At 48.3% G+C, this 17,709-nt stretch overlaps 2 protein-coding genes across 11 annotated transcripts; one reads left to right on the forward strand and one right to left on the reverse strand.

Annotated features, from left to right (window-relative positions):
- Positions 1 to 355: 355 nt before the first annotated feature.
- On the forward strand, positions 356 to 14,290 carry supt20 (SPT20 homolog, SAGA complex component). Of its 10 annotated transcripts, none has more exons than XM_064352694.1 (24): positions 357 to 525; positions 1,169 to 1,332; positions 1,478 to 1,513; positions 1,947 to 2,072; positions 2,454 to 2,580; positions 2,826 to 2,929; positions 3,260 to 3,376; positions 3,476 to 3,529; positions 4,180 to 4,319; positions 5,598 to 5,754; positions 5,872 to 5,931; positions 6,292 to 6,363; positions 6,504 to 6,673; positions 6,805 to 6,837; positions 7,250 to 7,406; positions 7,718 to 7,823; positions 7,984 to 8,139; positions 8,492 to 8,777; positions 9,175 to 9,311; positions 9,662 to 9,720; positions 9,829 to 9,945; positions 10,407 to 10,509; positions 11,543 to 11,652; positions 13,199 to 14,290. In XM_064352694.1, exons 2-24 carry the CDS (start codon positions 1,330 to 1,332, stop codon positions 13,343 to 13,345), a joined length of 2,577 nt encoding a protein of 858 aa, XP_064208764.1. In that variant the 5' UTR covers positions 357 to 525; positions 1,169 to 1,329; the 3' UTR covers positions 13,346 to 14,290. The 10 variants fall into 10 exon arrangements, with proteins under 10 accessions (XP_064208768.1, XP_064208764.1, XP_064208763.1 ...); XM_064352693.1 differs by having other exon boundaries at positions 1,242 to 1,332; XM_064352695.1 differs by having other exon boundaries at positions 1,242 to 1,332; positions 9,665 to 9,720.
- A 31-nt stretch (positions 14,291 to 14,321) lies between these two features.
- exosc8 (exosome component 8) lies at positions 14,322 to 17,636 on the reverse strand. Its single transcript, XM_064352707.1, has 12 exons — positions 17,499 to 17,636; positions 17,211 to 17,265; positions 16,882 to 16,918; positions 16,637 to 16,700; positions 16,362 to 16,435; positions 16,201 to 16,246; positions 16,007 to 16,112; positions 15,869 to 15,914; positions 15,647 to 15,743; positions 15,428 to 15,548; positions 14,925 to 15,031; positions 14,322 to 14,585 (listed from the first exon to the last, which is right to left on the reverse strand). Exons 2-12 carry the CDS (start codon positions 17,225 to 17,227, stop codon positions 14,467 to 14,469), a joined length of 834 nt encoding a protein of 277 aa, XP_064208777.1. The 5' UTR covers positions 17,228 to 17,265; positions 17,499 to 17,636; the 3' UTR covers positions 14,322 to 14,466.
- Positions 17,637 to 17,709: the final 73 nt, after the last annotated feature.

Raw genomic sequence — 17,709 nt, forward strand, 5'->3', positions numbered from 1 at the left:
GTGACAATATACAGACATCTATCCATCGGCATTTATAAAATCAGTATCAGTATCTTGCCAACTATTGGCATTGCTGACAACCGTCAACAAAAAGAAAAATTGATATGGGGTTATTCTAAGAAGAATTCAATCAATAAGAAATGGTAGTGGGTGGTTTTTTGATAACCCAGTAGACAGCAGATGTATTGCTGAACGAATTAATTAATGATGGGGCAACAATAAATATAGATAGATCTGGTGTATTTGTGGTCGGCTTGGTCGCTCATGGTCGGGTGGTAAACCCACACTGTTGTAAAACATGCGAATCCCTAGAACACGCCACAGTTCTGTTTTCACTAGAAGCCTCGTTGGGGTTCCGCCCACAATGCATAGCGGAAGCTTACTTTTTGTTGTTGCACTCGTAGAAAATGGCTGCTGTGAGTTAGATTCAGTTAGGCGCTGGAAATACTGTCCTGCGAAACTAATGCACTTTTCCCGGGATTTACAGTCATCGATGATGCGAGTCGTTTTATTGCTCCTTACAAGGCAAGTCGTTTATTGTTGTTCTACAGAAGCTCAATGCATTTGCGCTGCAATCCGGTTTGCTGGTCAGCTAATGCTAACAAACTTATCAGGCTGTATGTGCTAGCTGCCAAGCTAACAGGGTTGCAACTACGGTCACTTCGAGTTTCGCAGTCTTCGTATATACAGTGATCAGTTTCCTAGTAAGATAGTTAAATTAAGATAACTTAATTTTCTAACTCGATGGCTTCCGATAACTAACTAGCTAGTATTCAATCTCTCCATTAAGTTAACCAGATATATTTCTTCAGTGCTGTGTATGCAATACCAAGCATTTCCTTTAGTTTGTTGTAACTTTAGTGGGCTGTAAACTTAATTTGATTACTGAATGCACGACTTTGTCGAAGTGTTGTTGCTAAATAAAATGAATGACCGTGACACACGTATTAGCTTGCTCATTGGCTAATGTTTGGTATGTCACTGTAATGCACGGGCCGCACAACATTCCACCAGGACAGAGCTCGCGGGCGACTCTTAAGAGATCCCACCCCTTCCCCTGCGAGTGATCTCCGGATGAATAATTTTTTGAGATGCATCGTTCTTGAATGCAATCCGCTTATATGTAGTGTCGCGCTGAAGTCTGCTTTGGGAACATGAATCGTGCTAGGTTAGTTGCGTCGCGAAGGACACCGATCTGCACCGATCCACGGTAACGGAAGATGTGGCCTTGGCACCTGCAGGCATTGAGTGGTTGACTGATGGAGGTTGGCGCGTCGGGATAACGACAGAATCTGCAACTGTCAGCGAGGCGACCGGCGGTGGACCACAATGGTAAGACGGTGATAGTGCTGTCAAACTTTTCCTTTACTTGGAGGTGTTGACATTCAAGGAGAACATATGATGGTGTGCTTACAGTACATAGTACACATCATTGGCGATGATGCACCATAATTACTCATTTCATCGTTTTTCTCAGCAACACATTTTGGAGGCTGCCTTGGATCGGGCTGAGGTAGGGGTTTTTTTTGCCTTTAGAAGTTATCTATTGAGAGAAGCGCGGTCATGCATGCAGTTGGCTGCGAGTTGTTATATTTAATCTTTTTAAGTCTTTTTAAGTCTTTCCTGCTGAAAATTCCAGATTAAACCGGCCTAAATTGGTCAAGCTGGTTTAAGATTCATTTTTGACACTTTCAGCTGGTCAAGCAGCTGTTCACCAGCTGCCTAACCTATAGTCAGCTCATTCCCCAGTTTGACCACCAGCTTACTCTACCACCTTTTGTCCCACTGGAGACCAGTTTTGACCAGCCACAGACCAGCTATGACCCAGTTGGAAGTGCCAAAAATACAGTTTAAACCAGATTCGAAGCCCAGCTGGTCTTAGCTGGAATTTTCCGGCAGAGCTGTCAGTCATTTCTGTCGATTTTGCATTTTTTTTCCCCGTTCAGTATATCGTGGAAAGCGCGCGCCAGCGGCCGCCCAAGAGAAGAGGCTCTTCCAGCGGGAGGAAGTCTCTCTACCAGAAGCTCTATGAGCTGTCCCAGGAGGAGTGCGAGAAGGAACCCGAATTAAAGGTAAGGCGTTGAATTCTGAACCCTCTATAGAAATGATCTAAACCAGGGTTTCCTGGCGTGCTGGTGACATTTCCTGGTTTTTGTTCCATCTGAGCTTGATCACAAGATTTTGATGCATAAATAAAAGTCTTAAGCACGAATATTCTGAATGGTAAAACGCCCGCAGCACATGGTCACCTGCATTCATTGAACATTATTAATTAAAGTATTTGCAGTTTTGTAGTTATAGGTTTCAGTGGAGCAAAGATCAGGAGCATTTCTGGCACCCCCAGGGCCAGGGTTGAGGACCCCAGATCTAAATAATAATAATGATTCAAAAGTGAGGTCTCTTGTACTGCTGCTCTTTTTCATTGCTTGACTGTCTGACTTTTTTGAATTTAGAAACTGAGGAGAAATGTCAATCTGCTGGAGAAGCTGGTCTCCCAGGAGGCGGTGTCGTGCCTGGTGGTCAACCTGTACCCGGGGAATGAGGGCTACTCGTTGATGCTCCGGGGGAAGAATGGATCTGGTGAGAGTCCCCCCCCCCCCCCCCTTCGTAGTCCACACACTGCAGTTTAGTTGGTGCCTCCTGAATATTTGTGTATTAGCTTTCAGAAGGGCTCAATACAAAAGTGCACTCCTTAATGTTATTACCCATGGTGCAGTGCAGAACCTGCCGTATGCAAATCGGGTCTCTCTGAAGGCCGGCCGAGCGGTTTTCTCCAGCGTTCCTCCCCGAAGTGAAACGGAAGCCTTTCTTTTCGTCCCGCTCAGACTCCGAGACCATCCGGCTTCCCTACGAGGAGGCGGAGCTCCTGGAGTACCTGGACGCCGAGGAGCTGCCCCCCATCCTGGTGGACCTGCTGGAGAAGGCGCAGGTGAGCGCGCCGACGCTCCGGAATTTACCGGAACGTTCCTTTTACCGGGACGCGGCTCCTCGGTGCTTGTCGGGTTGTGGAGAGCTCGTGGGCAGGGTGTGCCGGTCTTTGCTTTCACCTAAAAATATGAAATCAGTTTGGACCGGCAAAGCAATGGAGCCGAGTGTGCTCTGTATTCAGTGTGAGAGGGGTTTTTTTGGGGGGAGAAAAAACCTCCCGTGGGGTCGAATGGAAGGATTCCCGCCATCTTGTCAGACTGACTGAGTGCAGTGTGTTCCTCTTCTCTACCTGTGACTCATCTCACCTGTTCTCCGCCCACGCCCGCCCCAGGTGAACATCTTCCACTGCGGCTGCGTCATCGCCGAGGTCAGGGACTTCCGGCGGTCCGCGAACGCCAAGATGCCGACGTACCAGAGCCAGCACATCCTGCTGCGGCCCACCATGCAGGTGAGTGCCAGCGGGTCCGCTTTCTGATCTGAAAAAAAACAAAAATTTGAGCAGACTCCTTGTTTTGACCCCTTTCCCCCTTTTTCCTGTTCTCCTCAGACCCTGATCTGCGACATCCACGCTCTGACCAGCGACCATCACAAGTGGACGCAGGTACGAGAGGCTTGCCTTGCCTCGACCAATGGGAATGCTTTCTCTAAAGAAGAGTCCCCCCCCCTTTTCATCTACAGCAGGGCTGCTCACATCAACAAGTCAATCAGTCTTATCTGTGTTCCAGCAGAAAATGACAACTGTCTGAATAGAAAAAAAATGCCAGATTTCCAACTGCTGCTGACTTTTATTGGCAAGCAGTGCACCTCTTTGGCTGGCGATCAATCTTGTCAGATTCTTCTGTCAGCATGACCTTCAGTTTGTTTAAAATGCTGATCTGAGTGTGTCGGCGAAAGGTCCTCTCGTCAGATGCAAACTGCTCAAGTGTCTTCACGAGGGGTGCCCGAGGCAATATCTCGCGGAGCGCTTAACATCGCCTGGCTCTGATAATCCCTCGTGTTAGGGCAGGTCTGAAATGCACGTCTTTGCCGGATTAAAATGCGCGGTGATGTGTGGAAAAGTGCTGGAAGTGGCGAGAGACACCCGACTTGATTTATGTCGCGCCTCGGCGCTCACTTGATTGACAGGGCATTGCGCAGCTCTGTTTCTCAAGTCTGGCTCTGGTTCAAATGTAGTCCACGACCTCCAGGATTTTTGGACTACATTTCCCATGAGCACCGTTCTCTCACCACTTCCTGAATGCCTTCCCGCAGGACGACAAGCTGCAGCTGGAGAGCCAGTTGATCTTGGCCACCGCTGAGCCCCTGTGCCTGGAGCCCTCCCTCTCTGTGACCTGCACTGCCAATCGCCTGCTCTACAACAAGCAGAAGATGAACACCCGCTCTATGAAGCGGTGAGTCGGCCATTTTATTTTTTACACTTGGGTTAGATTCAGTCCGCAGCTACACGTGGTCCAATTCAGACCCCTCCCCTCCCCCACCCCGCCCTCGTTTGTGACATAGTTCAGATATTTGTGGTGTGAACAGCAAAAAAAAAACACAGTTGCATTTTTTCATTGATTTGTACCGCAACTGTGTGGCAATAATGTCTGACTAGTAGCCATGTGACGTGTGGGTGGGTATGTGTGTGTCTGTGTGTGCGTCCTTGTGTGTGTGTGTGTGTGTGCGCGCCAGTGCCTGTGGGAAGCCATTGTGATGATTTGCCAGGTTATACAGTGATAAAATTAGCATGGAAAACTTTTATAGTGTGGCTATAAGCAGACCTTGACAGGTCACAGGATGGATGAAGGTATATTTCAATTAAACTGTAATGGTGTTGAAATATGTCGCGTAATCATATTGAAACGCATCACATTTTAAAAAAATTACGGTCTTACACAACGGTGCGTTTGCGTGCCAGCGAGAGTGAGCGAGCGGTTTTGTGTGGGAATGCGGAACGTGGCAGTTTTTTTTGGAAGAGCTCCCGTCTCGTCTAACCGTAGAATCCGCCATCATCTATCAAACTGGGAAAACACACGCCCCTGTGTGGGGAGCTCGCACAGTACCGCTAAAATGAGGCTCGTAGCGGAAAATACGCGTGCCAAGCTAGCTAGCTCGGCGGCTAACGAGGTGGGGGGGGGGATGGAACGGTTCGTTGTGCGCTTATCTCCACGGGGCCGTTGGAAAGCGGGACGGGGCCGTCGATCTGGTCACGGGTGTATTTTTGGCGCCGCGGCTGAGCGCCGGTAACCGTCTGGCTCCTCTGTCCGGTGATGGGCTCGGCTGGCCGTCTGGCTGTGTGGGGGGGGAAAAAAAACTTTATTTAACCTCAGCTATTCTGCACAACTGTAGCCTCCGCTTTTAGTTTTTCTCAAATGTGCTGGTTTTTGGAAAAAGGTCTGCAACTCCAGTGGGTCCTTAAAACGTGTTTGCAGTGCACGGAAGCGATGAGGTCATAGTCATGAAAAGAAAGGGTGTTCTGGGTAAATTGTAAATCGAGCCGTTACAATACCAATCTAATCAACCGGATGGCATTCATTGACAAGTTGTCGGCCGAGTGCACTTCTTGAATCTGCTGGGTCACTAGGACAGTTTGGTCTTCAGCCTTGTGTTTGCATTGTGAGTCACTCGGGATAAGAGTGTGAGCTAAATGCTAGTTAAGTCAGAAGACTGCTCTGCCCCCCATCCCCCAGGTGTTTTAAGAGGCACTCGAGGGCGGCTCTGAACAGGCAGCAGGAGCTGGCGCATTTCCCCACCCCCCCACAGCTGCGCCTCCTCGACTACCTGCAGAGGAGGAAGGAGAGGAGAGCGCCTCCCTCCATCGACCTGAAGATCTCCAAGGCCGGGAGCGTAAGAGCACCTCCTGCCGGGGCAACCCTGCACATGCGCACACACACACACACACACACACACACACTCATGCATGTACACACACACACACACTGATCGCCTGCTGTTTCTCTGCAGCAGTGTGTGGACACGTGGAGACAGAACAGCTGCCAGCTCACTGCCCCTGCTGAAGTCAACGTGAGTCTCTCTGTCCATCTCTTCTGTCCCTCTTTTACTGGTTGTTTCTCTTCCTTTCATCCCTTCTACATCTCTCTTTCCCACCTCATCACTCTTTCCTGTAAGCCTGTGTTTCTCTGGGTCTGTAAGATGGGGGTTTAGATGGACTCTCTCTCTCTCTCTGTCTCTCTGGGTGTGTAAACTGAGGGATTAGATGGACTCTCTCTTTCTCTCTGGGTGTGTAAACTGAGGGATTAGATGGACTCTCTCTCTCTCTCTCTCTCTGGGTGTGTATGCTGGGAGATGAGATGGATCCTCTCTCTCAGTCTCTCTGGGTCTCTAAAATGGGGGGTTAGACGCTCTCTCTGTCTCTGTTTCCAGGTGGAGCAGTACGCCGTGGTGGAGAAGTCGGTGAAGTTGGAGGATTCTCAGCCCGTCGTCTGGCCTGCTCAGGTGGGATTCCTGGGACGGGTGGAGCTCGCCTTACCCTTCAGTCCCTGGGGTGTTTGGTATTTTGAGTATATTGGGACGTGAGCATGTGACCCATTGGTGTGAGCTCTGAGCCCCTCCCCCTTCGTCCTCCCCCCTCACAGGAAGTGAAGGATGACTACCTGTTCGAATGTGAAGTGGGCGGACAGTTTCAGAAGACCAGGGTGTCCATCTATCAGTCGGTGGGGGACCCCCTGGTCTACGGGAAGATATACAGCGCCAAAGATCCCAAATCTGAGGAGGACCCCAACGACCTGCACCTCATTCACCCACCGTAAGCACCCCCATCCCGTCACTGTCTGACACACAGTGTGAAATATTTAACTCTCAAAATGCTGGTAAAATGTGGAAACTCTGCGCTGAGAACTAAACTTGTCGCTCACTTTTTTCTTTTTCCTCCATCAGCTTTCTGATTGGTTCAAAGATTGATGCTGACAGGTGAGGTCATCGTCAAATACTATATGATAATACAGTACTATAATAACATAATTCATCGCCCAAGAGGGTTAGAGGGTGTATTAAGCAATACATCTCAGAGCTAGTGGCCCCATAGACATTTAGGGTGTGACTGAAAATCAGTATCTCCTGATTATCCCTTTGAAGGAGTGGGTTTTTTGGAATGTTCTTTTTCAGCATTCTAAGTCAGTGTTCTAGAACGCCACTGCTCTCAGTTCCCAGTAGTGATTGTGACATCAGCATTAGAATTTTCAGTTGAGAACATTCTAATCACATATTTGTGACCTCACACCTTAAAGGGATAAAGGAGAAATCTAACATTGCTAACTGGAGTGCATTTCTCCTCTGCGTCCTGTTAATAATCCGTGCTTTTCTATGGGGGTGGGGGCCACAGGTTCCTGAACCAGTACAAAGAGGTGTACGAGCGGGACGTGAAGTGCCCCGTGAAGATGTCCCACAATTCTGGGAGCGCGGCGGTGCAGGGAGGGCACGCCTCCCCCGGGAGGGAGCTGGAGGTGAGGGCCTCGTCCGGGCCGACGCCCGTTACCCAGGTCTGACCCGACGGCTGCCTGACAGAAAATAATTAAGAAGGGTCCTTCCATATTCAACAAGGAACCTTTTTGCAGACAGTAATGTCAAAACAACACTTGAAATAGTTCAGTGAATGTCATGTTTAATTTGATTGGTGTGCGTGTTGCTGAAAAGTATTGTGTAAATAATAAAAATGTGTCATTTGTGATCTTGCTACCCACCTCAACGCCACCACTGCTGTTGAGATGGCGTCTGTGGTGGGGAATAGGGTGACGGCAGCCATTTAACGGTTGTTTTTACGATTGTGCGTATTGTCTCCTGTGTGGCACAGGCTGACGGTTTCTCCCCGCTGGTTCAGTCCTCGGTGTTGGGGAAGGGAGTTAAACACAGGCCGCCTCCCATTAAACTGCCAACGGGGCCCGGCAACAGCTCCTCAGGTAAACCGGCCAATCGCTTTCTCTCTTCAGCGGCTCCTCGGGTACACTGGCCAATCACAGTGACTCTTCTGCACCTCCTCAGCTAAACCGTTTGGCTGCGAGTGAATTGTAGCGTAGTCCACTCCTGACTCCGCCTCCTTCCTCCTTACCTGTGGCGCAGGTAACTCCTTCAGCTCGCCGCCGACGGGGGGTCACCTCAAGTGCACGACTCCGCCCCCCTCCAAGAGCCAATCGCTGTCCCGGAAGCACTCCATGGAGCTGAGCCAATCCGGCCTGCTGTCGCCTGCAGCGGTGTCTCCCATTGGCTCCTCACAGAGTGAGTATGGCCTTAGGCTCCGCCCACAGCCACACCCCCTGGCAGGCCTCTCTGTCTGAGAAAGCGCAGTTGCATCCCGACCTTCATTTGTTTTCTATGAAGAGGACACTTAAGGTCCTCTCTTAATGACGTGGACACAACTGACCAATCGCTGGCAAGTTGAGAACCATGAAACATCTTCACAAGATAGTGGACACACTTCCGGTAGAGAAGGTTGGAAGTTGAAAGCATATTCTCATAATGACATCAACTTTGGAGTTTATCTAAAAACGTACGGTATTGATCTTTTCTGACCTTTGACATGTTTGTTAACTGTCTCTCTCTCTCTCTCTCCCCCCCCTCCCTCCCTCAGGATCGGGGACCCCCAAGCCCCCCACACCCACGAACACGCCCTGCTCCACACCCCACCCGCCTGACGTGCAGGCGGCCACGCCCACCCCGCAGGACCCGGCGGTGGGGCCCCAGCCGGCCCTGCTGGCGCCCTTCGCCCAGCAGCAGATGGCGCTCAGCCAGACCCTGCCCGTCATGACCATCCCGCTGCCCACCATGGCCAGCTCCATCACCACCGGCACCTCGTCCTCCCAGGTCATGGCCAGCCCCGCCGGGCTCAACATCATCAACGTGGTGGGCTCCGTCTGGTGAGCGCGACCGTCGCCCCCGGTTACGCCCCCGGTTACGCCCCGGTTACGTCAAAAGCGGGCCCAGCTCCCCCAAAAATTTGAAAGCGTTACTCGGTAACTTTCAGTTTTCGTGCGTGTGGACTACACCAACTTCACTTAATTGACTTAATTGTTTCCATAGCAACTAATTATGAGTTGGTTGAGCAGATCCATGTCACATTTTCATTACGGACTCTAGATTTTGCATGTTGAACTTTGGAGACCACAGCATCAGCCAGGAGTTCTAAAACTTGTTAGTCGTTTGAATTAGCTGGACACTCAAGCAGTTCGTGCTCAATGGCTTTGCTGCTAAAAGGCTAAAAAGCTGTGTTCATGACCCGTGTTAATGTGTGTGTGTGTGTGTGTGTGTCTACAGCAGTCCCCAGGCTCTGATGAGTGGCTCAAACCCGATGTTGGGCTGCAGCCCTGGTGCTCTGAACCTGAGCGGGATCCTGCCCGGAGGAGGTCTGATGTCCGGGGCCCTCCCCACCATGCAGCCCACAGCACAAGCAGGTAACCTGCCCGCCCCCCAAACTCTCCTCTGGAAAAGAGTGATGTCACACAGCTGCTTCTTTTCACTCTTCCCCGTTGGCTGACTCCCACACTGGGAGAAGCTAGCCACTTGCCCAAGACACCCTACGTGGCTGCCCCCAGATTTGATGTCAGTGCCTATTTGTTTATTTATTTTTGACATAATTTTGGAGGGGGGGGGGGGAGTTGGATCTCTTTACTGAAATTTTGGATCTCTTTGGCGAAAGACCTGGTCCAGAAGTGTAGAAAGAGTGACTAAACATGTTGAAGATTAAGAGAATTGAGATATTTTTTTCTGTATCGATCCTCTTGTGTTTCTTGTTGTCCTGAAGCAGGGAGCCACTTTGGTCTGAATAACTCCTCAGGACTGCGACCCTTGAACCTCCTCCAGGTAAGAGGAGCCTCTCCTGAGGAGCGATGTGATGTCAGCATGCGAATGGGGCGTGGCCTCTTCACCTGCACCTCTGTGACTCCTCATCTTCCTTCTCCTCCTCCTCAGCTTCCCTCCGGACCCCTGATCTTTAACTCTCTGCAACAGCAGCAGCTGTCCCAGTTCTCCCCACAGCAGCAGAACAGCCAGTCGGCCACTTCCAGCCCCCAGCAGCAGGGGGAGACGGTGAGCACACATGAAAATCAGCACACACGTGCACAGATACTATAGAGCAAGAGTCCTGGTCCTTCTGGGATTTAGTGTTGTTGGTTACCTCAGGTTCACTTCCCACATCTTCCCTTAGTCTCACGCAAAACCGGGATAATGGCTTAGATTTACTGCAGTTAGAAGGAAATTAAAGTTATTAAATTAAAGTTAGTCCTGAGGTCACAAATGACCCTTCTTGGTTACTTGTGGGTTGGAATCAAGTAACCATTTCAGCCCCAAGAACCCAGGTGAGGTGAGTTAACTGTTTTAATTGATCAAATAATAAAATAAAAAAAAATTTTAAACTATGTAAAAACAAAAAAAAAACCAGGGTCAGTGAGCCTTGCTGCAGAGACGATATGATAGTCACAGTCAGGATTTTGGTGTTTGAAAACAAGGGTACAGAGACTGAGGTTCCTTCTCTCTACCGCCCCCTCCAGGTGGACCAGGGCATGGGCGGGCCGGACCAGGCCCTGGGGAGCCAGCAGACGGCGGTAATTAACCTGACCGGAATGGGCGGGTTCATGTCCCCTCAGGCCGCAGGTATGGATACACGACCGCTCTAGAACACAACCGCTCTGGAATGTGACCACTACAGAACGTGGTCACTCTGGAATGTGACTGCTCTAGAATGTGACCGCTCTAGAATGTGGCCACTCTAGAACGTGACTTCCCGGGGCTCATCCATCCAAGTGTCTCCGTGTAGGAGTGGAGCTGATCTAGGATCAGTGTTCTCTGGTCCATATCCTAACCTTATCCATTATGAGCTAAAACCTAAAAAACTGATCTCCAAGAGTGTGCTGCTAACTCAGTGGCCTGCATTCACAAAGCTTCTTCCAGTAGACCTGCCTAATCAGGCACGTAGGACTAGTCCTTTAGCCCAGTAATGCGTGAGATTGGGATACAGGAAGTGGATAGCTGATCCTAGATTAGCTCCTCCTACTTTTGAGCCAGCTTTATGACAATGAGCCCATTACTTGCGCACGCGATGACCCGCGGGTGTGTCTGTGGCCCCGCCCCCTTTCCCCCTCACCACAAACGGTTGCCATGTGACAGAGGCTGCTTTAGACCATGAAAGCCTTTAATATTTCTTAGCTTTTTTAAAAAAAATTTTTAATTCCCCATTCAATCAACACATCCAGGACATTGTCACGAATTGGTTCCGCAGAGGTACTAACAGACACTAATCACGCAGATCATGCTAATAGATGTGTCTCTTCCACCACCACCACCACCCTTCACCCCCCCCTCCCCCGTAGTCTCGTAGCTTTTCTTACTAATTCATTAGCCGATGTAACTGTAGATGAGTTTGTTCTTTTTTTGTAGTTTCTAATAGGTGACCTCTGACCTCCACCTTCCTCTCCCTGTTTTGTTCCGCTTCACTATCCCTTCGTTTCCGTACTTCTGTTTTTTTCCCCCCATTTTCCCGCCTTTTTTTTTTTTTTTTTTTTTACTGTAACCTCAACCTCCTCCTCCTCCACCTCCCCTCCTCTCTCACCCTGTCCCATGTGCTCTCCCTGTGACTCTTCCTTCATGACCCCCTGTCCCCTGTCCCCTGTCCCCCCCCCCCACGTAGTGCTATCCCAGCTGGGCTGTGGCCTGGACAGGCCTGGGCCCAGTCTTCCACCATCGAGGCTCCACCTCCCCCAGGGCTTACCACACCAACAGCACCAGCCACAGATCCAAGTAATCCAGCAACTTCAGTCTGACCCTCACATGCCAAGCACAAATTCTGTGCTCCACAAACCCAAAAAAAAGAAAACAAATCTCTCTCTAAAACAAAAAACTGCTTTAAAAAAATAATAATTCTGCAGTAAATCTCAATTATTTGGGTGTAAAAAAAAAAAAAAAAATTCTCAGGTTTTAGTTTTGGGGGTTTTCTCTTGTTTTACCCCGTTTATATTTCGTTGTTTGTTATGGTTTCTTCATTGTTCTTTTAACACATGTGTATCTATATGTGTTTGGAAGCCAAAAGCTCTCTCGGGTGAAGAATCGTGAAGGAATTAATGTTCATGGGGAGCACGGAATTTTCTCACTTTTACCACACAAACCCATTCCATCCTTTTTTATTTATCATTGTTGTTCTTATTTTTAAATCAAGCTTTCAAGTAGTGCTTGTGGCACATCCATATATGAGACTAATCGCTTCTGTCCTGACTCCTCCCACCCGGTGCATGTGACCCCAGGAACATGGCTGGTTTATCGCCGTGGTAACGGCGCTTTCGAACAGCATTGCTTGACAGAGGCTCCGACGCCGGACGCTCTACCTGATCACTTTTCACACAGATACTCGCACATGCATGGTGTTATTATTTCTGTCAAACTTGTGTTATTTTTTATTCCCCCACCCTCAAACCCCTTTTCTTAAGCTGCAGCACCCCCCCACCCCCCCCCCCATATGAACGCTAACCCGTACGAAGCCCTGACTGGCTGAGCACCAAGTGGAAGTTGCTGACTTACTGAAATCTCTGCACCCCCCCCCCCCTCCACCACTTTAAAAACACAGAGCATGAGTGTGGAAAAAGCATTTGCGCAGCATAACGTCATACGGCAGCAATGTAGCCGAGCTATGGAAAAGAACGAAAGAAAGGCAGATTAGTGCCGTTTGCAGGTTCCTGTGCCACTGGTGCTGCTTGACTGTTCGCTCATGTCTATAATGTGTGCAAACCCATATGTGCATTTCTGCAAGTGCCACCCGCAAGTCCCCCGCTCCCATTACCACTGACCCCAACTCCTACCCTTAACCCTAAGCCTACCCTAAAAATGACCCCAAACCCCACCCTAACGCTATTCCTATCCTAAAGCCTACTCCTACCCTTGACTCTACCCCAAACGCTACCCTCAACCTTACCCTTAAAACTTACCCCAAATGCTCCAACCACCAAAACACTAATCCCTCCCCAAATGCTACTGTAACCTTACACCCTGGCACAACCCTAAAGCCTACTCATTCCCCGAAACCCTACCCTGAAACCTACTCATACCAACCATACCCTAAACCATACCCTTAACCTTACCCCTACTCCAACCCTTAACCCTAACCTACCCTACCCCTATCCAACCCCTACCCAGTTACTGCACCCCTCGCTTCTACTAACCCCAGACACTTATTGCACACACTTCCTGTTTTACGGTTAAGGCTCATTGGACGCACCTGTGTGACGAGGCTCACTTCCTGTTTTCTCTGTGGCCCCTCCCCCCACTCCCCCCCCCCCTTTTCCCCACATTGCAGTTGCAATTCTTGCAGCACCAAATGCAGCAGCAAATGGCTATGGCGGGGGCAGCGGCGCAGGGTCCGGCGCCGCCACGGCAACATTCCGCCAGCCAGCCAAGAAGTAAGCGGAAGCGGAGCACCCCGCAGCCCCTGCCCAAATCGTGAGGGGATGCCGGCCCGGTAGACCACGGTTCGCCCCTGCCACACGGATCCCCTTACCCCCCGGTTAAAAAACAAAGAGACCTATCGATACTGTACTCCGGTGTCCACACTTAACACGCCACCTCGAGAGTTCAGAAGACTGTTTTTTTGTTTTGTTTTGTTTTTTAAAAAATACATTTAAAAAGATACATGACAGTTGGTGACGAGGGCAGGTCCGAATGAGGCTCGTCATTTTGGACGCCGAGGTTATTCTCTGTAAGGCAGAATCGGGCAAACCTGGTCCTGGAGCACCAGAGGAGTTGTATGGTTGTAGTTTCACCCAAACTCATAACTGCACCCATTCTGAACAGTTTTTAGGTTTCCTCTGTGCAGATGACCATGTACTGGGGGGTAACCAGCCTTTCATTACTAACCGTTAAGTTGGGGTACCAAACTACACTTAGTCAAACTACCCAGAAACATCTCTGGCGCTCCAAGACCAGCAGAGACTACTGCTGTTGTGCTTACTGACTCTAGAGTTGTGCCTTCTGAGGAACTTGAAGGAGTTCTTCTGGATTGATGTCCCAGTATTCAGGTGTGGAAATGCGCAAGGCTTTTAGAAACAGGACTCCACACACAATGGCGGAGTCCGCATGAATGTGTGTTCAGGATTTTGGCCTGCCAAAGGTGTTCCTCGTGCCGCGTCTGCTTTCGAACCCTCCGCAGAGGAGCGTTTGGGCGCCCACTGCGTGCCACCGACTTCCTCCTCGCGGCTTCACAGAGGGAGAGCTTTAAGGGCCTTGGAAACGCGCCCGGCGACGGCGGGCGATTTAGCTGCCGCCGTCGACCGACGAAGGGTGAATTTCAAGAACGCACGTGCGTTTTTAATCCAGCACGTTTTAAAACGATGTCGTACTCAACAGGGATTTGTGTACTGTACATTCATATGAAATCAGGTGTGGAGGGAGGGGGGAAAAAAAAGATATCTGGCCACAGATGCTGATTTTTTTCTTTTTTGTAAATGTTCTTTGTCAGCAGTTTTATTGTGATAAAAAGAAAATATATATTGACATTGAAAAATACAACTTTTAGAAGAAAAAAAAAAAAAACACCCTCTCAGAAATGTGTGGTTTGTGTGTGTGGTCTCACTTGTCGGTTTCGACGCTCTGTGTGACCGTGTTTATCAGTTTGCCGACCTCGCGGTTCCTCGTTACCGCACGGCTGATGCAGTCCTGGAGCTTCTCGCTCGACAGCGACGTCCCACCTGAGAGAGCGAAGAGAGATCTTGCGTCACACTGACGTTTTCCCGCACCCCAGACCAGGGATGTACTGCATGCAGTTTAGACAGGGAAAAATACATTCAATCATTGAGTGCTTATTTAGGTTTACAATGAGCTCTGCAACACTGTAGTTGACTTCTGAAATTTACACACTTCCGTGTGTAAATATTTTACGTAGTTTTGTCAAATGATTGCTATTTAAAATAAGGGTTGGAGTGCCCTGGCTAACTTTGGGGGGGGGGGGGGATGTTCTTCCCACACCTTCACTATAGAAACTCTAGTGCGTAAGTACGGTGTCTCTGAGGACAGTGCGTGGAACCTGCCTGGTTTGTGGAGCATGCAGAGAGTGTCGTTCTCGTCGGTCACCACGGTCATCATGGCGGTGGACAACGTCTCCTCTTCAGCAGTAGGGTCAACGATAACGATGGAGCTACATACGGGAAAACCAGTGTTATTAACAGTGGAGTTACATATGGAGGAAAACTTATTTACAATAGAGCTACATAAGGGGGAAACAAAGTTATTTACGATGGGAGTTCAATATGGGGGGACATCCTAGTTAATTTATCAACTTGTAACACATCAGGAGCTCACAAGGTGAGATTAGTATAAACCACTCTCAAATAAGAAAACATTTCACATGAAAATATTTAAGCAGTTAATATATGAAGACTGGAAAATCCCATTCTGAAGGGTGTGTTAACGTTTGAGGAACTATCCCATGTCTTAGAACTAAGACAGAATTCTCACGTCCATGTCCCAGCCATCAAAAAGTGATGTGCTGCTGCAAGTTCTACACAACAGTAGGGTCGGAACAATGACGTACTCATCAAATACTGCAAATGACGAGCTGACCGGATGCTTGGCTACGTTCAGGTGCCGTTTCTTGTCCGTGTTCACTTCCGCCAAGTCTGTGTCTTTGTTGATGGAAACTTCCGGAAGCTGCGCTGTGAGGAAATTGGGTACGTCGTTTATTTGTGTTTGTTTTGCGCAGGAAACGTAACAACAAAAAAATGTCGCATTCAGACGATTTGCCACTCCTTACCATTCTTTAGCGCCGCCACTAATGCGATAACGCAGGCATCCAGCAAGTTTCCGTCGTAGTCCAGACACATGATGTCACAGTACAGTACCCAGCAGAGCTAGCATGAAACACACTTAATTACTGTCAGTGTAATATACTGGTCATGAATGTGTCTGTGCAAAGAATGATTCTATTCTTATGCACAGTTTTAAATTTGTACTTTTCCAAGAACACCAGTCTTACCTTTGCTTTTTCAATGCATAGGTCTTCTTTCAGTAGAACCTCAGAGCTAGAACAGGAGTAGAATTATTAAACGTTGTCACATATTCATCAGTAATAACCCAACGACCATGAAAATATGGGGCGGGGCGTGAGGGATACCTCTCGATGACGTCAGCCATGAACTGGCTGGCTGCTTGCGCCTGTTCCCCCGGCGGACCGGGTCGGAACTTGGACGAACACAACGGCGGTAGATCCACATTTGGAACTGAAAAGGAGGTCAAAGGAACAGCCTCGTAAGCGATGCCATAAACATATGTAATAACACGTTATCTAAAAACAGCTGAAGCACTTACCTATATAACCGCTATTTGGTGCGTCGGCCGGTGGAGAAGTTAGTTCCTATGAACAAGACGGGAGAATTAGTTAATGTGTTAAGTGAAGCTCAATCTGAATTTAAACGGCTGTAGTTAGTTTGCTCGCCGCTCTTTTCTGGCCATTAGAGTCAGTACTCTACCCCTTTAATACCACAAATAACAGTGGTGTTTCCGATCTTCACCAGTGCCGATCCGTCTGCAGTCGATATGGAACCTTCAGATGAGAATTAACAGTATGCCCCAACATTAATTTACACTGTGACAGGTACATAAATAAACAGCAACTGTCGATACTCATAAAAATGTCGATCAATCCATCAATTCGTTCTAGTCTCTTTCAAGCAATGATGACTGAGTAACTTGATCAAGCAAGTTCATCTACTAGTGGACAGCACAACAGAAAAGAGTTTCTCACCTATATTAAGGGTTGTGGTTCTGAATTCGCCCAGTTCTCGTCCATCTGGCCGGCAGTTTTCTTTCTAATGAGGACAAGTACTGAATATAATGATTGTTCAAACGTTATTTGCGATGACATATACGAACGCCTGCCCTTTTTTTTTTAGCTGCGAGTGGTCCAGACTCCAGAATAATATCACTAGCTAAAAAAAATCGCAAAACATACGAGCAAAGAATGACACTGAATTAAGAACAGCCACCTACCAGAAAACTCCTGTGGTATTCTAGGGGCTCTGCAGTTCTGGGTGAAAAAACACAGTTCGTAATGTATATACACAGCTAAAATAATCATTTATTTAACCTGCTACCAACCTAGTTCAGAATAACTGAGTGGTGGGTAACTGTGGGTAACGTTAGCCAGCTAGCTAGCTTTCAAATGACATATTAGGTACTTACAAATAGATGAGTAATCTGCATTTTAAGATAAGCTAAACTCTTTACAAATGTATACGATTTAGTGTGTCTAGTTCCTCCAACATCTAAAGAGAGACGTTAAGAGCAATCATTTTCATTTTAGCTTACAGTTCACTCACTTGAATCCAGCCGCCATGCTGTTTTGATGCACCACGTGAACATAGGTAAACTAAGCTACAATGATTCAAAGCAGATTCGTTAGTTTTTGTGTGCCAAAAAAATATGTAGCCTAGAAAAGAAACAACTTGCTTTTATTTAAACGGTTTACTTCTGTTACGATTCAAAACAAATACATTATATTATGTGTTTAACGTAGACTATTAACAAATACAAAATTTTATACAAACAACATATAAAAATCGATTTAATCGAATTTCACATTCGTTTACTGCGAAATAATATAGTACCTAATCACTCCCAGCCGGCAGTGGCCGCTGTCGCGTTGTAGTTCACTTCTCCTAGCCGGATTTTCCTCTTGCAGCGATGTGGTGATGTGTTCTTTTCCAAAATTACGAGAGACTTCCGCGTAGGTGTTTCACTGTGAGTGGAAGTAAAAGTTGAATGAGAAAACACAAATCTAGGCTGCCGAACGAAATGGTGTGTTATGCCTCAGTTTAA

This window comes from Anguilla rostrata, chromosome 9, assembly GCF_018555375.3.
Source record: "Anguilla rostrata isolate EN2019 chromosome 9, ASM1855537v3, whole genome shotgun sequence".
Taxonomy (NCBI): domain Eukaryota; kingdom Metazoa; phylum Chordata; class Actinopteri; order Anguilliformes; family Anguillidae; genus Anguilla; species Anguilla rostrata.

Excerpts from the sequence above, each read along its gene's own strand:
- supt20 (XM_064352694.1), top strand. Across the intron at positions 7,407-7,717 it reads GGCCGACGCCCGTTACCCAG|GCTGACGGTTTCTCCCCGCT; the intron begins GTCTGACCCGAC and ends TGTGTGGCACAG. Across the intron at positions 9,946-10,406 it reads CCCAGCAGCAGGGGGAGACG|GTGGACCAGGGCATGGGCGG; the intron begins GTGAGCACACAT and ends CGCCCCCTCCAG.
- exosc8 (XM_064352707.1), bottom strand. Across the intron at positions 15,915-16,006 it reads ATGGCTGACGTCATCGAGAG|CTCTGAGGTTCTACTGAAAG; the intron begins GTATCCCTCACG and ends CTCCTGTTCTAG. Across the intron at positions 15,032-15,427 it reads TCATTTGCAGTATTTGATGA|CTCCATCGTTATCGTTGACC; the intron begins GTACGTCATTGT and ends TCCCGTATGTAG.